Source organism: Pygoscelis adeliae, unplaced genomic scaffold (genome assembly GCF_000699105.1).
Source record: "Pygoscelis adeliae isolate BGI_AS28 unplaced genomic scaffold, ASM69910v1 Scaffold174, whole genome shotgun sequence".
In the NCBI taxonomy this organism is placed as follows: domain Eukaryota; kingdom Metazoa; phylum Chordata; class Aves; order Sphenisciformes; family Spheniscidae; genus Pygoscelis; species Pygoscelis adeliae.
Window position 1 is genome coordinate 5,130,460 of NW_008824676.1, and position 22,641 is coordinate 5,153,100.

General features: G+C 39.3%; 1 protein-coding gene across 3 annotated transcripts in view; it reads left to right on the plus strand.

Annotated features, from left to right (window-relative positions):
* The window catches only part of RIMS2 (regulating synaptic membrane exocytosis 2), a 409,515-nt gene extending 391,455 nt beyond the window's left edge, over window positions 1–18,060 (plus strand). For 2 of the 3 annotated variants that reach the window (XM_009323094.1, XM_009323096.1), the window contains 5 exons: window positions 13,478–13,619; window positions 14,948–15,060; window positions 15,810–15,911; window positions 16,836–16,975; window positions 17,422–17,640. In XM_009323094.1, the coding sequence (XP_009321369.1) occupies window positions 13,478–13,619; window positions 14,948–15,060; window positions 15,810–15,911; window positions 16,836–16,975; window positions 17,422–17,640 (716 nt within the window). Of the gene's footprint in view, window positions 1–13,477; window positions 13,620–14,947; window positions 15,061–15,809; window positions 15,912–16,835; window positions 16,976–17,421 lie in introns of all 3 variants that reach the window. The other variant, XM_009323095.1, reaches the window with a different exon arrangement.
* Window positions 18,061–22,641: the final 4,581 nt, after the last annotated feature.

Genomic DNA, 22,641 nt, shown 5'->3' on the forward strand with positions numbered 1-22,641 from the left:
GCGCGGAGCTGGTGCGGGGACGCGGCTCCCGGAGAGTTACTTGTGTTGAGAGAGGGGTTGGTGACACAGTGCTTGTAAGGGGAGAATGAGGTGTGATTTAAAAGGTGATGCTCATCATCGCATTGGAAGTGAAGTTATTAGCTGAGCTTTAGTTATGTTGGAAAAAAATGGGGTAGAGGGTCTTTCCATTTTCTGCTCATTCATAAGGAAAACAAGCCACGCTTCCTCACGGGTGGTTTTCTGGCACTACAGGGGCTTGCTCAGGTACCCCTTGTCTGTTACGACAACATAATTTACAAAGAACGCCGCATTTGAACAATTAAATACTGGCCCTGTTTGACTTTTTCTCAGGAACAGCAGTGTAGGTAGAAGGCTATGCGTACAAGTAGACCTTGCAGGTCTCACTTACAGTTAATCTCTACTCATAAGAGTTAAGTCCAACCAGTAAAGCACGTGTGTAATTTCCATATATTTGTTGCAGTACCAGAACTTTACATAACCAAGAAGAGAAATGCAGTGGATTTTCTGTATAACTGTGGCCAAAAAAAAAAAAAAACAAAATAACAATACCTAAGCTAGCTATCAAAAAAACTGAAAAATAAAAAGTTCCAGTTACTATTTGGAATGTGTGTAACAAATGTATATGTGTAGTTAAGCATGGCACCAAACCCTATCCAGCACAGAACTTGTGTTTCATGAGTTTGTTTTGAAAATGCTGGTTTTGTAAAGAAAATAATCTGGTGTATTTAAATATGTTTACATACAGAATGAACTGATGGTCTTCCCAGCGTTTATCAGAACTAATTCAAGATTTTTAATTCCATTAAGATTAATGGAGCATATTGCACCTTCAATAGATTTGAGCAATATCAAATTAAGATACCGGTATTTGCACAGTGCCACTGGACAAACATGTATCAGCTATGTATGTACACCATCTGTATTTAAAATATCTGCATATGCATGTATCACCTTCCACATCTCAGGCCGACAGTTCAGCGGCAAACGTTTGTCCTGTCTTCACACATCTTGATTTATCTTTTCACGTGCAACAGTCCCTGAAGTCTCCTCTCCCAAGCATCTTCCCCTTTCTGATGGGACTGCCGAGGTGTGGTCCCTTGCCTTTCCCCTGGACCCTACTCTGGGGCTGGCCAGGTTGCCCCTTTCCATAGAAAAGAGGGGGCTGCTCCCTGAGGTGAAATGTGCTGTCCTTCAGTACTCTTGTCTGCTCCCTGCCTTGAACGATGAAGTGAACTGCAAAATATTGCCAGTAGGCTGCAGGGCAGGCTTCAGAGGGCGTTTGTAATCTTTTGACGTGCTACTAAACACTATGGCTGAAAAAACACATTTTTAAAAGACTGAAAATATCATAAATTATGCTAAACATGCTTAGGTATTCTTTAAAGATTTTTTTCTCTATCATTCCAGAATAGTTGTCTTTTCAGTCCTGATTATTAGTTACAATAATTGCATTAATCCTGTTCAAAATCAGAGTATTAATTTGTTTTGTTCTGGTCTGTTTTCTTTACTTCTCTAGGAAACACTTAACTTATTCCTCAGTTGAGATCTGTGTACGTTTAAAACTGTTCACTGGTTCAAAGAAATACGAAATATATGGAAGTCAGCAGAGGAATATCTGTTAATTTAAGGGTAATCGTAATGATTTATTTAGTTTGTGCTGGCAAGTTATTTAAACAGAAATGTTAAAAGAACGTATACTGATTTTTTTTTTTACATGTTGTGTTGATTTACATTATCTGGTTCTATTTAGATGTAGGCTACACTTGAAAATGCATTTCATGTAATTCCAATGAAAAAGCAGACCTATAATTGCTATGCAGTTTTTATGGAGTTGAGTTTCTGCTGTCTGAGATATCAGACATACCAGGTTACAGAGGGAGTGACAGGCATGACAGCTAAACTCTTTTCCCAAATGCACTCACTGAGATTATAAAGAAAAAAATGCGATGGGGTTTTTTGATGGCAAGTCACCTCTGCACTCAAAATGGAATTTGTCTTCTGAGTGCTTCTATGCAATTATATTTATGTACCACCAGTGTCCTTAAGTGGGTGTGGCACATGCACTCCCATGTTCATGTACTTAATGCCCTTTTACAGTTTAATCTGAAAAAGATATATGTTAAACCCACTTCATAAGTTATCCATCCTCAAGATGTAGTTATTTCTGTGTATGATGGATAAGTTAAAAAAAGATCACCTGCTACAGGGGTGCTTTTACATTTCCCACTCAATCACATTTTTAATACAAATAGAAAACCTGACCTGTTGAGACATTTATTTGTGATACTCCCTTGAAGACTTTTGTTGATTAACTGCTGAAATTAATACACTGGCCCATAGGTATATCTTTGGGTATGAAAGAATATGAGTAATGTCAAGTTCAGAAGTAACTGAAGAGTAAGTCAGTACCATGTATTAATAAGAATAATTTTAGAAACCAATTCTGAGCACGATGATTGAGAAGATCCATTTGACTGTCAGTTGATTAAGGAAGGAGATTTCTTAAGCCCTGACATCCAAGCTGTAATGTACTGAAGAAGCGGGCTGTGGAGAGGCTGCAGTTTTCCAGTTGGCAGCCGTGCACTTCCCATGGGTAGGCCTGAACTTGCCATGGTCAGCCAAGTTGGCAGCCCAGGGAACTGATATTCACTCTTGCATTTCCTACTTGCTGATCAGTTTCATGAATCCTTCAAGTTTATTTACATTTGTTATTTTTAAAGGAGTTTATTCTTAGCTGTGTCTAGTAAAAGGTATTGAAAAATCAGTTTTTTCATCATCAGTTTACTTCTGACATGTGTGCATGTCATGCAGAACTAACGCTTCATGTGGTGCCAGAGCAAATTACATATGTTATCAAAGTATCAACGTTATCAAAGGGTGTCTTTTGCATTTTTTGTTAGATTCATTGATGATAAAGTGCACGGCCTGCATTGTAAAGTGAGAGTTGGCATCAAGTGATGCTTGGAACAGATTTAAATTACGTGGAAACTGTTGAAGAGAGGTGTGGAGTGCAGAGGGCAAATCAGTACCTTTCTGAATTCCAGCTGCTCTTGAAGTATCCCAAGCCTCACATTTTGTCTGAAATCCTGGCTTTGTTGAAATCAAAGGAAATTTTATCATTGAATTCAAAGGACCAATGTAAATGTGTGTGACATCCTTTTAGATGTCTGTGTAGTCATAGTGCAAAATTTCATGCACATAATATAAAGTAGTGGATTTGCGTTTACTAAACTTTCCTTTGGACAACTGGAAAATGTGCTAGAGCAAGTGAATTCTTATGTACAAGGTTACCGGAGAAGAATTACAGTTACTCAACATGCACTGAGAAAAGAAGAGAGAGGCTCAGATCGCATGTGGTCACTAGAAAGCCTACATCTATTTTTATGAGTGGGACTGTTAACTTGGTGCTTCCTCAAATTACACCGTGTGTATTGTTTGCTGTAATAAATTTGTGCTACAGTTTCCTTTTCATACTCTATTTACATTCACTTCGGATTTGCATTTGCACTGAGTGTTGATATAAACTGTTAAATAGCAGGTTGCCAGGAGTGCGGCTATGGAACTGCTAGTCATGGCAAGATCTGTGTGCAGAACTGCGCCTGCCAAAAGGGAGTATATTTCAATTTAATGTCTTCTTTTGCCAAAGTTTTTGGGTGGTAGCAAAGCCTTGAGATTCAAGGGGAAAGTCAAATGCTTTGCAGGTGCTGAAGACAATTCAAGAGATAATTTATGATAATTTAAGACATAAATTAATTCAGAAAGAACTGGAAAGCATCTTGGTCTCCCAGTATGTTAGAAAAACAAAAAGCAATTGAAAAAAAAAAAAGCCACAGAATGTTCTTCAGCCCAAGACAATCATGCCAAAAATAGCAAGAATTAGTTGTGTTAGCTGAGGAGAAGATACATTACAGTTTTGCATATTGATGTCTGCCGAAAGAAGTATCTGAGTGTTGCTGCAGGAGTTCAGTAGGAATTGATGCTAGTGAGTGAAGGATTGGGACTTATTTAAACGTACGCTGAACTGCTCAGCTGAGCACTGTTAATGGCTTCGGTGGCATTTCTCACCGATTAATCATTTGCTCATTGGTAGAGCTGGAATAAAGTTTGGCAGTTCCTGGATTCTGTTCCTGTGGTTAGGCCGCCAGATCACACTGTCCCTCTGGAGGTCCCAGTAGACAATAACAAGCAGACAATAATTTAACCAGAAATAGAAAATGGGGGAAGTAGTAACAATAAATTAATTAACACAGTAATTATTAAAGTGAAGAGAATCCTGCACATGAAGTAGTTATGCTTTAAAATTATCCTCTTAAAAAGAATAAAGTAATAGTAGGAGTATCAAGCAATGAAGAAAATGAGAATAACTACATTCTTCTTGGGGGAATTGGCCTACTTTTTGGCCTTGGTGGTAAAGATGACCTTGTTTACGTGGAATGTTCATAGGTAGAGCCAAGGTGGAATTTGAAAGAAGGGTATACTGCCCTGTGGCAGGGTATCTGCTGTAAAAGATGAAGCTTTAAAGACCTTGGCTTGATTGATGCTAACAAGCCGGAGATTGTCTGCTGCGCAGCTCCTGCAACAGTGGCATGGCTCATCTTAAAGGATAAAAATCACTCCGAATATGGAAAGATAATCATTCCATACAGAATCTGTATGACATTTAAGTTTATGGTCAACAATTTTTTATGTTTGCTGCTAGGGCGCTGCTCAGGGGCTGAGCTGAGTCAGCCTTCCCGTCGGTGTGGTGGGGCTGAGTCTCTTCCACTTCTGCAGCACCTCGGGCTGACTCCAAGGCAGTACAGAAGGCATTTCCAGCAATTTGCATCTCTCTTTCCAGTCCCAAGTGTTTTTACGATTACACTCAGGTACTATACTGATGAAGTAGATGTAGATGCCAAGATGGATAAGCCTTTTTTAAAAAGCAGCATAGAAAAAGCTATACTGTTGCTGGCGAAGTAAAGAGTTTGACAAACAAAACACGTATTCTGGGAAACATCTGGAAAATCAACAGAAAAGTAGACGAGACTGCAAAAGGATTGACATTCCAAGTACAACATACATTTCTCTTCTGAGCTGCTAGTTACACTGCAGCATGTACCTGAATAGCTAACAGATAACTCAGCTATGGCTGTATCAGCAAGCAGTGAAGCTACAGCGTATGACAGGTTTCATCTCTGGTGGTACCTACATAAACCTGAAAAAAACCTTTCTCACTTACATCTACATGCCGTAATTGTAATTTTTCAATGGCAAGATCAATAGTGTTGTCAGAGAAGTGGCACGCTGTGTTGCCATTGTTTCAATTGGAGAGGTAAATGTTTAACAGTAGTTTGAAAATGGGTCATTACAGTATGAAATTTGCTCGGAGTTTTGGGAACTGTCGTTATTTAAATAATGATGTTTGCATAGTACCATTAGTCATCTTAGACAAAGCTAGGAGGAAGAACTGTTTCTAATTTGTGTAATCTCAGTAGCCATCCAACTACTTGGCACCATCTATCTCATTAAGCCCTAATAGAGGGTGTTGAATTGTTTCAACACACTACATCATTCGAAAATGCTGCACAGATCCATCTGATAGTGTATGTAATGACCCTAGCTATACTAAAAATAATCAAGTTTGGGTTAAAGAATGGTGCTACTGTCATTATTACATATTTAGAAAGTATCTCTCAATTCATATAATACAAAAACAAAAAAGCAATTCTAAGCTCCTCAATATGCACACTCTTCACTGTTTAAGAAGTTTTAATCTGCTCTTGGCACTACATGGAAAAGTTGTTATTAATAAGTGCACAAGAATGCTATACATCCAGAAAATTGAATGTACGTATAAACATAAAAACATTATCACTCAAAACTGCAGTGATGGTTTCTTTTTACTTAAGATGGTCATCCTTTGTCAATGGCAAAATCAAAGACTGGGTTTAAAGATTTCTTGTGGTGAAAATGTGCACCTATTTAGTGATTGCTTATGTAAATGGTATAAAAAATTAGAATGTAATTCCACAAAATTGCTTACTCTGTTTTTTCAGGATTGTAATAGCTTGGGGATGAGACTGATTTCCCACTGCTTTGCACTTTTTGTAGTCATGTAGATGCTGTACAGGGTGTACAAAGTGGATATAAAATGCTGCCATTCTGTTTTGACACATGCACAAAATATGCACAAAGTCAGACCTATTGTATTTGAATGATAAGAATACCTACCTGTGTGGAGATCGTAACTAGTCTAAATGAGGGTTCCTGAAAAACTGTTCATTCAGATCACTTGGCACGTGGGAGATACAGCTGTGGGCTGCAAAGCCACGTGCTTCTTCGTTGTCACATCTGTGTGTTCAGTTTTACAGCAATCATACCAAGCTTTTAGCAGGGGCATCCTCTGACCACACTTAGAAAACCGATGGTCTTACCGGTAACAGAAACAGAGACTTCCAGCACTTCTGCAGAAGTGCTGGAAAGGCCTGAGTGGCTGTGTGCAGTTGTGTTCCTGATTCATATCTCACTGTCAGGAGTCGTACATTTCTAAACAAAAGTGATTGGGTAATATATTAATTCTGCATTTGATGTCTGCTATTTTTACATTGCATCAGAACTAAACTTTTTTTTAATCCCATATTTGAGCCACTTAATGTACGACCGTATTTTTCCAAGTTAGATTCAATGGATCTCCGGTTAGACTGGCTAGCCAAGGGGTTGTTTACTAGCTCAGTAAATCTCAGTATAGCAGCTGACTTGACATCTTACACAAATTTGAAGAAAACATTCCTTCTTGGCACTTCAGTCATACATTTGAAAAAAATAGCATAAACGTAATAGAGATGTCCTGATCTTGCTTGGGCCAAATAGGTGATTAAAAAATATTTAAAAATAGTTTATTTTCTCGCTGTGTATTACAATCAAAATCTGTAGTCAACATCTATAAAACAAGGGATCCAGCCAGAAGTCTGCATAGCCAGTTTGTAGTTACATAGTCAGAGCCAAGTAACCAAAAGAGAAGTGGAAATCACATCAGTACTACCACCTCTCATCCTTACAGGTACGGTTATTTAGTTCTGATTCCCTGGGATGGCTCCCAGTGCGTTGGCTCTCTGTTATCAGGGGTAAATTCTTTGTCAAGGCAATGGCCAAGCAGCAAACCTCCGTGCTGTGGTGGCATATACACTTAATTGGGATTTCCAAGGAGTGTTACATAGTGTTTCAATACAGGTATTGAAAACAAGCTCTAAGTTGTCAGGGATGGCTATTTGTCCTTTTTATATGTAGCATGTTCAATAGTGATTCTGAATAATAATACAGGGGATATAGGAATTTTAGGAACATTAAGTAATTATCATGGATGTGGAAAAACAGCTCTTGTTAACAACTCAGGCTTGTAAAAATGTTTCAAAAACTTTTGGGATCACAAGTGTTGAAGAGCTTAAACTGATGGATGCCCCACGCAGACAAAAGCAGTTTCCATTGTCTGATGCTCTTGAGAGTTTGCTGAAGGGTCAGTTAGGACTGAAGAATGGACATCAGCACGGAAGTGAAATTAAAGTGGCAGAACACAACTTTAAACACATTAAAAAGTGGGAGAGAATCAGGAGCAGGTGCCTGCCTTAAACCACAGGATTGCTTGGGAGCAGTGTGTGGTAAACTCTCACATCATGCAGCCACAACAAGCCGGGGGGATCTTTTCCAGATTGAACGTACAACCAGCCTTGCCGTGAAAGGGAAATGAAACACAGACAAGGGATGCTGCAATCAGGCCAAAGCTTTATATCCCAGGAACAACTGAGATTTGTGATGGCTGCCTCGTGTCCTCTATATGGGAATTCATCAAGAATGGGACGTGAAAGCTTCATACCAGCCTTTGACCAGATGCTCAAGCAACAGTTTTGCAGTTGATTATTTCATTCCGTTCTCTCTTTCTTTCACTCTTTCTTAGGTGCTGTCTTAATTAACCTTAATCTTAATTAACCATGCTTCCAGTATGTCCAGAGGAGAGAGAGAGGAGGAAACACAAAGGCACAGGGCAAGAGTGAAGAAGTATTTCTTGACTGAAAATTAAAAACTAATGAGGCCTTCCAAGAAATTTAAAAATGCATAGTGCAAACTGAGGCTGTCAGTCCAGGCTCTCTCAGACTTTCCAAACCTGGCTGCTCCCATACTGAAGAGCTTCCCTACTGAAGGCAGCTCTGCTTTTGGGCAATCAGGGCAGGCCATCCCCATCCCAGTCAGAATTTCTCAGTGTTTTATGTTCAGATATTCATGGGAGCAGGAACTGGAACACGTCTTCCCTTCTTCCTTACAAGTGCAAGGTAAGGGAGAGCCCCTGGCTACAGTTTCTCCCTGGACCTGCAGATGCTCTTTGAGCTTCATAAATGCTTAAGGCACGTACTGTGAAAAAACTTCATCAGAAGGATTGTAACAGGATGCTTCATAAGCTGGTGGTTAGCACTGGCCTCTGAGAATTGGGGAGATGAGTTCAAAGCTTCTCAAACTGAGGTGACAGTGGAATCTGGGTTTCCCAAAGCCTGCTGAAATTAGTAGATCCTCATCCGTGACTGCTGCTTGGGGTTTGTGGGTGACACAAGGAAAGAAACAACTCAGCTGTGGTTCCCAGCAGTGCTTCAACAAGAGCTAAATGCCTCATTCAATGCAGACAAAACCTGGGCTGTTCCAGACACAGAATTGTGCGGCTGCAAGGGAATTTGAGACCTACTCCGTCCCCTTTTTCTTAGGTAGCATCAAATGTTCTTGGACTGTCTCTGATGATTTTATCTAACCTGTTCTTAACATGACGGTTGGACTCGATGATCTTGGAGGTCTCTTCCAACCTTAATGATTCTATGATTCTATGATTCTGTGCCCAGAGCTAGATATGTACAGAGCTTTACTCTTGAAAAATGGTCACTTATAGGCAGCTAACTCCTGAGTTCAAATGAAAATACTGAACCAGTTTTTATGCAGCCTTTTTGGTGAGGTGAGGAGAGCAGAGAAGAGGCACCTTAAACACTTGAGTGTGTTTCTGAAGCTACAGCTGCTCTGTACTCAGTACAAGTCCTACCAAGAGATCACGTACCACCTGGGGACTGGCACAGCCAGCCTGCCTCTGCCTGCGCCAGCGATGTCCTCTCTCGGGGCTCTGTGCCTGGTGGTGAGCGGTTGTTGGAAGCTCTTGCTGAGAGTAAGCTGAGAGCGGAGGGAGATTTCATCTGGCTAGATCCCAGATCACGGAAGGTAATCTGTTGCATTCACTGCAGTTTTCGACTTGTCCTCATCTGATATTGAAGATCATATCAGTAGTTTCGCACCCCTAATTTGCAAATGATTTACACTCCCAAGTTGTGGGAACAAATAATTCCATGTGTAGTTTAGAAACTGTGGCCTGTGGAGTCTATTTGCAGTAACCATATTAGTTAAATTACCAGTGTGATTAACTGTAAGAATGAATGTACTTTCATAAATGCCAAAACAATTTTTCCTGGTAATTTATTCCAGTCCTTACAATATGGCTGCAAGAATCTGAACTAGTGTTTTTCAGATAGTATATTCCATATTTTGTGATGGGAACTTGAGAGAAATTTCTTCTTTCTAGGGCAATTAGATTATAAAATTTAGAGAATATTTTCAATGTTCTTTATTAGAGTTTAGTAAATTGTGAGTAAAATGATTTTCAGTGTAGGTGGTCAGCAACATACTTAGCAACAAAGTACACTACTAAACTCTCTTGTTTCCGCATCCTTTCATTTGGTAGGATTAAAAATAGTGTGCATGAGGTGAGTGTATATGTATATATACTTTATGATTATAAAACCAACCCCCACTTTTACTGTGGCACCAGTTACATGTTTACTTCTGTGTTAGTGTCAGATGCATTCCCAAGTTATTCATCTAGCTAGAGATTAGCATCACCTCAGTTGGGTTCATTCAACTGTATGTTTGTTTTCACAAATGTTTTTGGGAAATGATCTGTCTTAAAAGAAAAAGAACAACTTTAAAACATATTGTTGGTTTCTTCCTTCTGGGCTGGGTCCAGTACAGAATGCAGCCACACAAGTAGTTGTGTTAGCACAACAGAGGAGGTTTTAATTTCCAGGCAGGAATGAGGGAAAACAGTTTGGATTTACTAGAGTGGTAAGACCTTTAACCACATCTTCTACCAGCTACAGCTTGGAAGTATAGCACCAAAGGCTATTTCTTTAAGTTAAGTGACTACTTTGCATTTTCATTGCTACTTGCATCCTTTTAAGTATTTTAATGCTGAATTTATGAAACACAAATTATGGATGATGTAAATACTGTCTTTGCTTTTAAATTGTTTGAGGAATTGTGGGATTATTTTTTATTTATTCCATTTTTCCAGGGACCAATGTATTGCTAGTATCGTGGGCAATCAAGTGTAGGTATTTCTCATGTGTATCGTTACATATTAGTTTAGCCAAGCTTAATCTGAAAGAATACTCATCTCTAAAGCAGTGGCTCAGGAGTCGTGCCTGTTATCTGGGTCTTCTTCTGTACTTCTATTCCAAATTGCCGTTTTGCTGTTAAAATCTTCAATTCTTATTTCAAGAAGCATCAACATCATGATTAGGAGCCTTATTGCTGAAAGATCAGATCTTTCTCTTTTGAGACCATCAGAGAGCTCTGCCTCTTTCTGTTGAAAACTGGAAAATAGTTATTCACATAGCCTCCTTTCAACCCTCCTTAAATTCAGTGTTAAGGTCAAAATAATTACTGTTTACCACCCGCACTTATACAAAAGTTGGATATACTATGCATGCCTAACTTTCATGCTGTATCAGAGTTGTATCTTCTCAGCTGTTGGCCTGTCTTCATGTGAACCAGAGCACTTATTTCAGTTAAAATTAATGCGAGAAAGTAAAACTGCTTAAAAATAAGATTCAGAGGGATGCTAAGAACAGCTACACATGTGCCTCTATGAAGATTGAATGGCAAGTGCACCAGTTCCGCCTTGATTTCTCAGTAAATTGATGTGCAACAGATGTATTGATTTTTTTCTGTGAATGTTCTGCTAGAGTGAAGGCATACAGACTTACAATTCTAATTCAGAAAAAAATCTGCCTTACTAATAAATAAAAGTTATTATATACTCCTTCACACATCACATATTCAAACACATATTTATCCCAAACCCCCAAATCTTTGAAAGATATGATATGAAGAGATTGAAGAATCATGCAAGATGGAGATGTTCTGTTGAATTTGCATGAGAGAATTACATGTTTGCAATAATGAACCGAGAATGACCACCATTCAACAAGGCTGAATGAAAATGAATGCTTACTAGTCAAAAGAGCTCTCACAACAGAAGAGTAACAATACTTGAATGAAAAGCGCATGGGGCTTCAGGAGTTGTGTGCCTTTCACATGTTACTATGACGCAGCATACGTTTTCTACAAAACTATAGCACAAATTTTTCCTGGCAGTTTTGCGGGAATATTTCTTTGATGTGAGTGACTGGATTTTAGAACAACTCTGGGCCAGTGTTGGAAGTCAGCTGCCAGCATTCATTAGTTTAATATAAATAATAAAGCCAGCAGACACTTGGAACAGTACAACCCAATAGAAATGAAATTGTTGACTTCTGCCCTCCATTTTTCATACATCATGTTAGCCTTACATCTTTTTTATTTGTATTTTTTGCACCAGATAATGATGGGCATTTTCAGAAGTAGTTTTGACATAGTAAAAAAATTATTTCACTCTGTTGGGTACTAAATTCATGTGGGTAGCTGAAGTTCTAGAGGAAAATTATTACTTCTGTTATTTTTATATACTGATTAAAAGTTGTGGTCTTAAGGAATGCTTAGAAGGCTTGTAATAAGCAATATGATTTGAACCACTCATGATACTGCTATAGAAACGTCTCACTACTGCTAAATACTGCAAAGTTATTAATCTTTATTGACAAGAGGCCAGTGGGTTTCAAGGTGTTTTAGGTGCCTATTTCCCACTTGACTAAAATTCCCATGTTCTTTATCTCACCTAATATCCCTCCTGGCTGAAGGGCCCGGGAGACTTAAACCCACACTGCAGCCTGTAGGACAGAGTGGCACTGAGTGTGGACATTGAAATTGATGCCCCCCTCCTATTCCCTGTCCGAGGGTGTGGGTCCTCTTACTCTAAGCCAGCCCCTGTGCTCACACGTTCTCCTCGGAGTGTGAGAGTCCTTATCCCAGGACAATCTCCTCCCTTGCTCATTTCCTTTCTCAAATCCCTAGAGCTTCATCGACCCCACAGGTCCAGCAGGTCTTCTGACCTCCAGTACATGAGCCAGAGAAGGTGTAAAGGGTAGCAGAGACTACAAACAAGTGCAGAAGAGGGCAAGTCCCTAGATATCCTAGGATACTGGATATTACTCTACCCTCATTGTATCAATAGTTAAGAATTCTGATATTATTTGGTGTCATGTACATTTAGAGTTACTGCTCTTTTATAATATTATCAGTATATCACACATCACTGTGGTGAAGTCAGGGGGGTATTGAACAGATAAAAGAAATCGGAATACAGAATTCCCTGCCCCATTGCAGGGAACAATATTTAAAGTCAGAAAATGACATGGAGTGACTGTCTTATTCATGAAAGAAAAACTGAAGCTTCATTCCTACTCCTTTCTTTCTTTTCTTTTTTGGGGGGGTTTTTTTGGTGGTGTTTTCAATATATCTTCCAGCTGAGGTCTTGATCAAAATTCCTGCACTGAAATGTTACTATATTAAATTCTGAGTATTTTTTTCCCTTGTCTGATACCCAGCTATCTGTCACTTTGCTGTTTTTACAACTAAAATTAAACTATGCAAGCAGATACAAAAATTGTTACTCTTGGAAGTGGTAATAAAGTTTCATATTGTGCATAAAAGTCAATACTGTATTTTTTAGATATAAAGTGAAAGCAGCTAGTGAAATGAGAAGAGCATGAACAGAGAAGAAAGAATGGGAAGGGTTCTTGGTTTGTTGTTTCGTATCCTCACTAATGGATATCTGTAACTTGATTTAGCAGATAATGACCAAATGTTTTTAAATCAAATAATTCATCTGAATTAGAACATTCCTCAGACACTGCAGGTTTTGACATAATGGTAACATTTAAATTGAATTTCTAAGAGGGATGTATTGATCCAGAGAAAACATATTTTAAACACGCTAGAATATGGATAGTGTAAATCTGGTTACCTCCGTGGGCAGACTTGTGTTGTGCGTATGCTGTCTGCCCTTGGAAAGCAGGCGGTGACAGAATTAAGGTCCTGTAAAAGAGATTCACAATGCTGCTTGCCTATTATTAAAAAATGGTAATTTTTAAATGGAAGTTTTGGTACAGGTCATCAATTTCTGGCTTCGAGTGTTTCTGCCACATGAAGTGGTGGTGTGCTGCCCGCAGCGGTGCCCCGCAGAGCCGCCCAGCTGCGACAGCGCGGTGCGATGGGGGCTTCTCTTTTGTCTCCACAGAAGCAGGGGGCAAGAAGCTGCGGAGCACCGTCCAGAGGAGCACTGAGACAGGGCTGGCTGTAGAGATGAGGAACTGGATGACCCGTCAGGCCAGCCGGGAGTCAACGGATGGGAGCATGAACAGCTACAGCTCTGAGGGAAAGTAAGCAGCAGTTATAACTGTCGTTACCTGATGTTTCTCCATGAAACTGGTAGTTAGACAAAAGTGCGGTGAGCGCTGTAGGTCCTGTTCAGTCAGAATTCCCTTCACAAGCTAGTGTCATTGATGGACCAAGCCTATGTCTTCCCCTGTGACCGAAAGAGTCTCCCATTGTTGGTGCAGGAAGGATGAGGATCATTTCTGCCGTGCCATGAGAAAGGCACCTGGTGGGTCACAGCATCAGCATGCGGTGTGGCAGGAGGGGAAGCAGGTGCAGTGCACCGGGTAAAACACAGAAAAGGACGGGTTCTCTTCTGAAAACTCCTCGCATATGTCTGTGCTTTGCAGAGCAAAGCATTTCCAGAGCATTTCCAGGTGTCATTCACTGCGGTCAAGATTTTTTCAAAGATTCTGCTAATTAATCCTGAAGAAATGTTCTCGGCAGAAGTATGAGACTGTTGTGTATCGTGCTTTTCAAAAAAGCCCAAGTTAAAGACTTCTGAGTGGTATGTCCAAGACACTGCCCAGAAAAATCTTACTGTGGGTAGATTTATTAGTGGTATTCACAGCACTGCATGATACACCTATACTGGACAATATATCTTACATGTCCAAGTTGATGCACTATATGCATTTGAGGTGGGCATTTATTTATGGTTGGTCATTACAAATCTCATTAGGTCTTGTTGCCTTGTAATGGGTCACGGATAATTTATGGCAAGAATTTGAAGTTACTTTGGTCATTTGCCACATTGGATTTCAGTTCCATTATTGAATAGATGTCATTCTCAAAAACATTTTTAACGAAATGTTTATAATGAATGCTGATTTTAAAAGGTGATTTTAAAAATAGTGACCAGTATTCAGTCTAATGTAATAATTTCATTGGTTACATTTGACATTCAGCCATTGAGTTCACATTGACTGAGAAACGTTAGAAATTTTACCTTCATGTAACTAAATTACTGGTAAGGGCATGTATCAGTATCTTATTGAACTGGTCTCATATGTATACTACAATAATTAACAGTGGCCTTTAATATATTGGAAAAAGAGAGCACGATGGAAAAATATTACTGTGGAAATTAGACTTAGTGAGGATTAGTGCTTCCTTCACCTGTTTGTTTATATGCTGGAGGCCAAATTGCTGCTTGTTGAACACTGTGAAGTTTTGAAAATTACAATAAATGTTTTGTAATCTTGTCAGTGTAAGTTCTTTGTGAGCAGTAGTACCAAAAACATAAATGCTAAATGCAAAAACATCTAGAAAACAAAAAAGGGCAAATTCAAGTGTATTTATTTTGGGGTTTTTTTTCAATATTATTTTTTAGTTTGATTTTCCCTGGTGTGAGGTTGGCTGCAGACAGCCAGTTCAGTGATTTTCTGGATGGACTTGGTCCTGCCCAGCTTGTAGGACGACAGACTTTGGCAACACCATCAATGGGTAAGCATTTATGTCCTATAGATATGATATAATCTACTGGGTCTGGTAGTTAGAACATAGAAATTATCTAGATTCTAAGTCTTTAAATACCTATTTCCCATATGGTTATGAACAACTCAGTTAAGACCAAAACTATAACCTCAGCCAAAGTTGAACGTAATTGTGGATGCTCATTAAGACACTCAAAAGTAGAAAGGTGCTTTGAAAAATTCAGTCTTTTATCTCTTCTTCAGTTTTCCATCTTTAAAATGTGGCTAACGAGACCAATCCTTTCTCTGAATCACTTGGATAATATTGAATAAAAATGGGAATTTAGGTGCAAAGTATTTGTTACTATTGTGCTTACAGACTTTTTTATATTCACAAGTTATCTTTTCATATCTTGTTTTAAACTAGAGGCATGGTGAAGAGATTTCAAGCAGTTTTACAGAGCTGCTTTTTACTAATTCCCTTGCTGCCTTTTTTTATCTGAAATTCTTAAGACAAAAAAAAATATTTAATTTGAAGTGATAGGGGCATGGGAAATGGGAGACGAGATGTTATTGCAGGGTTTTTTAATTGTTTGCTAACATAAATAGCAGTGAAGAGGGTAAGTATTAAATTATCTAGTAGTGTTAAAATCCAGATCATACTTATTGGTGGAATGCAGACGATACAAGTCGTCCCATATTATCCTAGAAGTTCCCATAGCTTTTCATATATTTAGGTATTTCTGAATTACAATGCCAGGATTTCTTTTTGTTGTCTAGGAGATATCCAGGTGGGAATGATGGACAAGAAAGGACAACTGGAAGTAGAAATAATCCGAGCCCGTGGCCTTGTTGTAAAACCAGGTTCAAAGACACTGCCAGGTAAGGAAGAAAAATCTTAGCAACAAGAATAGACTTCTACCAAAAAAATCCAACAAACCCCCAACTTCTGAGGTTTTACTGTTCAGCTTAAGTAAACTCTTAGCAAATTCACATATCAGTGGATTACAGTATTGTACACTGAAATGCATAATATATTGAAGTGGTATACAAAAAATCAATCCTACTTCAGGAGGAAAAAAAAAATCAGACTGATGTCTGGGCTACCAGAAGATACAAAAGTATTTTAGTAATAGCAGATGCATCCTTGGTTATGGGGTAGAAAGGAAGGTATATACTGAAGATGTGGTATAGGAATCTTAGGCATAAGAGGGAGTCAACAAGAAGTGTGGAATAGGTACCTACTTGAAAAGTAGACCAGTATTTGATGCTTACTCCTTATTTTATAATCTGATGTCCTATAACACTATGTGAAAAGGACAATATAATGATATTTTTAGCAAGCTCTTCTGCCAAAATAGAAATTGTGTCAGAGTCTTTTCTTCACTGATTTTCACCTTGTAGATAATTTTAAATTATTAACAATTTGGAGCATTGATCCAAATCTCACCAAAGTCAATGCAAGTCATTCATTTACTTAACAGGCCTATTTTGCATATTCTACAGTATAGGGATACTATATATAGGAATATCTGATTTTTCCAGGTCAAAATCTGAATTGTTTCATGGCAAAAGAGACACATAAAAAGAAGTAAAGAAAAAAGTATACCAGGGAGAAAAGTAAAGAAAATGCATGGATGCTTTGCATGTGAATAAATGTTAGTATTGCTTGTGGGGATTTGTTCGTGTAAGTTACATATCCAGTAAAAGGCAGATTTTATCATATGGTGATGGAACGGTGCATCTGTTATGCAAAAAATCTGGATGACTTCTTTACTTAGTGTTCTTTATTTTCTTTCTTCTAAGCACCCTATGTAAAGGTGTATCTGTTAGAAAATGGAGTCTGCATAGCCAAAAAGAAAACAAAGGTAGCAAGAAAAACGCTGGAACCACTTTATCAGCAACTTCTATCATTTGAAGAAAGTCCCCAAGGAAAAGTTTTACAGGTAATTTGCATCAATATTCTTCTGAATCCGAAAACGTCACCTGTACAGTTTTCACTGAATGAGTTTCAAACTTCCTTTCATGCTTCATTTGGCAAGTTCTGCTATTTCAAATACTTGTCGAGCAGATAAATACTACAATAATAACTGTTGATGCAAGTAGAAAGTGCTGAGCGAAAGTTAGTTGTAGATTATTTTGCTTCTACTATATGTATGGGCTTCTTTGCTCACTGGGCTTTCTTTAGTATCATGGATAACTGCTCTGTTACTGCCCAGGTCATTTCTGTCACTGCATCGTGATTAGTATACACAGAACTAAACTATGTCAGCAGTCAAATATTTCATTCCTTACTATAATTAAATAAGCTGAGACATTTGACGAATCAGATTGAAGCTCTCATCATTTTTGCTGAATTTTTTCTATTTCCTTGTGTTTCCTTTGCTAACAGATAATTGTTTGGGGAGACTATGGACGTATGGATCACAAATCCTTTATGGGAGTGGCACAGATACTTTTAGATGAGCTGGACCTGTCCAACATGGTGATTGGGTGGTTCAAACTCTTCCCTCCTTCTTCCCTAGTAGACCCAACTTTAGCTCCTCTCACTAGAAGAGCTTCCCAATCATCTCTTGAAAGTTCAACAGGACCTTCGTATGCTCGCTCATAGCAGCTGTGAAACTGTTGTCATAGCAACCAGCGTTACAAAAAAAATAAAATTACAGGTCGCAAACCCTGGTAACACTGCATGCTTAATGTTGTGTCTTCTGAGCCTGTTTCTAGGGCTGCAACGCGATCCTGTGTTCTCAAGGAAGTTGCACACATTGTGCCCTACGGAAGGCCCTCAGGTGAAGGACTGAAGTCATGAAGAACTGATAGGTTTGGAGTTCAGGGACACTCGGTTTTGGTCCAATCTGAAGCCATGGACTAAACTAAAAGAATCAATCTGTTTCATGCAACAAAAGTCCTTTTCAATGGCATATCTGTTTTGTTGCTCCCGTTTCTTTATTTATCTGCCCTCCCCTCCTAAAGCTTGGTTATGCCACAGAAACGGAGTTACCCTCCCATGAAGCCATGTTACAAGTCAGTGGATTAGCAAACATTGGAAGAAAAGAAGAATGTAAGGATGCTGGAAGAGTCAACTGTTGAAACAGTTGCTTGAGATCCGAAAACTCTTCATACTGAAAAGGTTCAAGACTTAAAGTGGCAGGCTTCATACCTCCAGCTATAGATACAGTGAAACCCCAGATGTGATGGACTCTCTGAAAAATAAAATTCTGTGGATATACTGTACTGTATGAAATTAAAGAAACTTTTTTGCATGGACACAGATTTAGCTGAACACTTAAATTATTTTCTTGGGGCTGCAACTTGCAAAAAAAAAGAATAAATCAGCCATTTTCAACAATTTATATTATTTTTAAAAATAAATTTCACTAGTGCATGGTTTTAAAGGGAAGAGAATGCAACAGGGTGATACAAAGACACACCACGTTTATCATTCTTTAAACCAGTCATGGTCTGTATTTTTGCAGACATATATTAAAAATAAAAAATAATTTCTAGCAAATATTTAAAATTCTGTTTATGTGACAAGAAATAAGTGTAATATATTAAATTTATTTAAATGTAAAAGGTACAAGCCTTGTAAAGTTCAACATAATGTGCAAATTGTACACTTCTTTTACCTCCTCCTTTCTCTATCTCTCCTCCCAGTCTCCCTTCTTCCTTTTGCTTTTTTTCCCCTCTACCTCCCCGGATGATCATCATATTCTAAAACGGCTACCTTTTGACTTATTACTCTCTTATGCCCCATATTTGGTTCAGGGTTGCAGATTGTTCTGCATTTCTGAATTATTTGAGAAAAATATTGTTTAAGAACTTACTTTTTTTCAAGCATGTTGAAAAGGATTTTGCAACATGGCTTGGGAGTACATTAATGTAATTCAGCATGTATTTGATAAAGAAGATATTTGAACTTTTTGCAATTTATTGTACAGTGCATGGTAACTTATTTTCATTTTTTCTCACCTTCAAATTGAATTCTACAGCAAAATACTGGAATCATGTGGCCATTGTAAGATGTCTTCAATAAATTTGTTTTCAGCACCAGCATCTTTCATTCAAAGGTTGAACTATCATTTCTTGAAGGTTTTTGGAAAGAGGAAAAATAAAGTACCTGGTTGATTTTTAGGAAATAAATTTAAACACTTTTATTCGCACTAAACCAGATTAATTGCTACATTTTTGGGATTACAAAAGCAACAAAGGTTACTAATTCGTACAGTTCTTCTGCTGTAAAGTTCAATTTTCATAAACTACATTTGTGTTGCAAAAGACATAATTAGGTAATATCAGTCTGGAAATATCGGTCTTTGGTTCGTAAAATAGCCTTAAAGAAAGCTTATCAGTACCACTCCAACAGCTATTTGACACCATTACCAGAACCCTCACTGCAGTCAGTGGATCTTCAAAAACCTGTTTTTTGTAGCAGGCAGTAACTACCGTTGGGTGGTGCTGCAAGTTCAAGCTTCTCATTAAATTACATTATTTAAAGGGAATGTAACTGGCTAATATTTAATAACAAAATGTCCTTTTTTTCTGGGTCTTTGTATGCCTTTAATACCTATTTAAGGTTTAATATTGAATCCTTGCAATAATTTTTGAAATATACTTTACATTTACCTTTAAGGCCACACAGAATTATTCTGATTTTATTTGAAAATCTATTAAAGTTTCCCATTAAGAAATTGTACATGCCTCGTAAGAGGGCAAAAGTAATAACAGTATCACTTAAAATGCCTTTTACTTTGTGCAATATCATATAAATCAAGATTGTGTCTTGTCTTCAGAGTTTATATAACAGATTATTGTTAAGTTAATGGACAGACTGGTAAAATTATATTTATTGAAATAATTTAGGCACCTGTCTACCAGCAGCAAATAAATACTACTAACATGCAGTCTACAGTTTCCCCTAGGATATTAAAGAAAAATACATAACCATTTTCCTGATACTGTGAGATGTGCTCACACATTCTTGTATGCATAGTCCTATATAAATTATTTCAAATTTTAAAATCAAGGACATGACGCATGGAAGGTGTGTACATACTCGTCATTATGCAGTATTTATTTTAAAAAAATGTATTTTTTTTAATTTTCACACGTCTGCAACTCTACTTATGGTTTAGTCATGTAAATAGCACTATTCCAGTGATCACTGCTGTCTTGTACATAGTACGTTTTAAAAAGTTAAAAGGAATTACAGTTGGGGGGAAAAAAAAAAAGGCAGATTAGGCCTGTAATGAACACCAACTAATGTAAATCAAACTCATTCTGGTGATGGTATTTAACACTTTAAATAAAACATTTTCTTTACAGAACTTGTGTGCAGCACTTTGTTGCTTCTCACCGAGATGGTCAGCAGCATCCTTTAGTGGAGTTTGTGGCAAACAGCACATGCAGCTGATGAACACGCAAGCTTTTCTTCTCGTAACAGTGCTGCAAATGAAATACCATTTGTAAAATAACACGTTCACCGCCAGAGGTGTTCGGGCCGTGTGTGCACACAGGCGGGGGGAGCAGGGGGAGGCTGGGGCCGTCTCTCCCCCAGCCAGGGGTCGGGCTCTGCGCTCCGGCCACACTCCGGCTCTCACACGCTGAAACAGGCGCAGGGCTCCAGGGCTGGAGCTGGCTCTAAGCTGCCAACCCTGGCTGAGAGGACATGCTCGGACTCCGGTGTAACCGGCACACTAAATGTGCTGGGACTGTGAAGTGCTGCCGCATGGCGTGGAGCGGCCGTGCCACCCCGTTAGACTTCCAGCATTTGAAATGGGTGGCCACGCTCGAAGTGGCTGTTGGGGATGGCCGGGGATCTAACTCCCGTCCTGCTCCCGGGTGTGTCGGGAGGGCACTGCCCTGCCTCCCCAGAGCAATGCCAGTGGTGCTCCCTGCCCAGGTACGGTTCCTGCCGCCGCTTAATTCACTAAAAAAGCTGTGGCCTTAGATTTTCAGCTGTTGAACTATAATATTAAACAGGTTGGACTGTAAAAAGAGTAAGTTTGTAAGCTTCCACCTTATCCCTAGATACCACCTAATATTAGCTGCCTTTTTTTTATGAGCAGGGCACAAATGAGGACAGAGTACGCAGCCAGAAGTGGTAGCGGCTGGGGCTTGTGCAGCCCCTGCAGCAGTGAGCAGGCAGTTGTCTAACACCTCTACGGCTATGGGATGGGGATGGGGATGGAGGTGGTGGGAGCGGAGGCTTTTCTCTCTGCCTGACTCCTCAGAGGCAGCATCAGCACAGGCAGTGGTGACTGGGCAAAACTCAAGCGCTGCCACTAAGTTGGGTACCTATGCCTTGGAACTGTGCTGAAGACTGAGAGGCTGGCTGGTGGTTTGCACAGGAAAGTCTGTGCATTTGATCCCAGATATAAGGAGAAAGAAAAGCACTGCGGTACTGTCAGGAGACAAAAACTCCAAGAAAGCAAGTGTATTTTGGGCAGAGCGCTGGTGGGAGCTGTGAGAAAGGAAACTCCAGCTGTTTGCTTTACTGCATCCGAAAGTGGAATGCTGGGGAAACAGACCCAAACTTCTGGCGTGTTAAACTACTAACGTCCCAGCAGGTCGCTCCTCTCCTCTGCTAACGTTGACATTGCTGTTGCAAGCTGACAGGGCAGGCAGGTACCTGGGTCAGGGCTGGGCTGTGACAGCAGGCGAGGCTGCCCCGTGCCCTGGGTGCATCACCTCCAGCCCTGCGGTGGGGTGGGCAGCAGGGCAGCAACCCTCTTCCTGCCACAGCTGAACACCCCAGAGCTCATCTGCCTTTGGCACTCTTTAGAAATAAACGCAATTACACTCAGCAAATACTTGAGAAGGCGTGCTGGTACAGCTGTACAGGCCAAAAAAAAGGCCACGATATACTACTTTTCTAAAGGGTCCTTTTCTTCTTTGATACAGTTTCTCAGATTGCTTGCTGTTTCCCCTCACCAGCACCTTCTTGCTCACCTCCACTTAATTTCAAACAATACAAAACTGTAGATCATTTTAATCTTAACAGTCCCGCTTTACTCATGACTACTAAACATTGGCTCAGATGGTTGATTCATGCTGTTATTCTGGAGTGTTTGTGCCAATGAAAAGTGCAGTAAAACACTATGTCACCCTAATCATGGGGCCTTTCTGCTTCCATGCCTTTACTGCAGGTCTTTAAGGCTTAAGCAGCATGATGCTCTTGCCGTGATGAGGGTGAGCATGGGGCCAACACATGCTAACCAGCACGCCATTGCATTCTCGTAGCCTCCCGCTACTATCAAATAGCTGTTCACAACTGTATAACTAATTAAAATATAAGTGTTTTCATATAGAAGGTTAAATACCAATGCTTTAGCATGACATAAGAGTTAACAAAGCATTAGATTTCACAGCTTCCTCAAAGAGTTAGGTAATGCTGTGGGGGAGTCTAGAGCAGTCCGTATTTGTTTCCTTAGCTCACACCTCTGTGTAATTCTCATCTCTCTGTCACTCAGGCAGGAAAGAGCAGGCACCAGACCTATAGGTCTCACAACAATCTTCCAACTGTGACTACCCTCTCTGTCCCTTCCTTGGTAAATATTTACAGTGAGCCTTTACCAGGAGCAAGCATCTATGCGAGAAAGAAGATGCATAT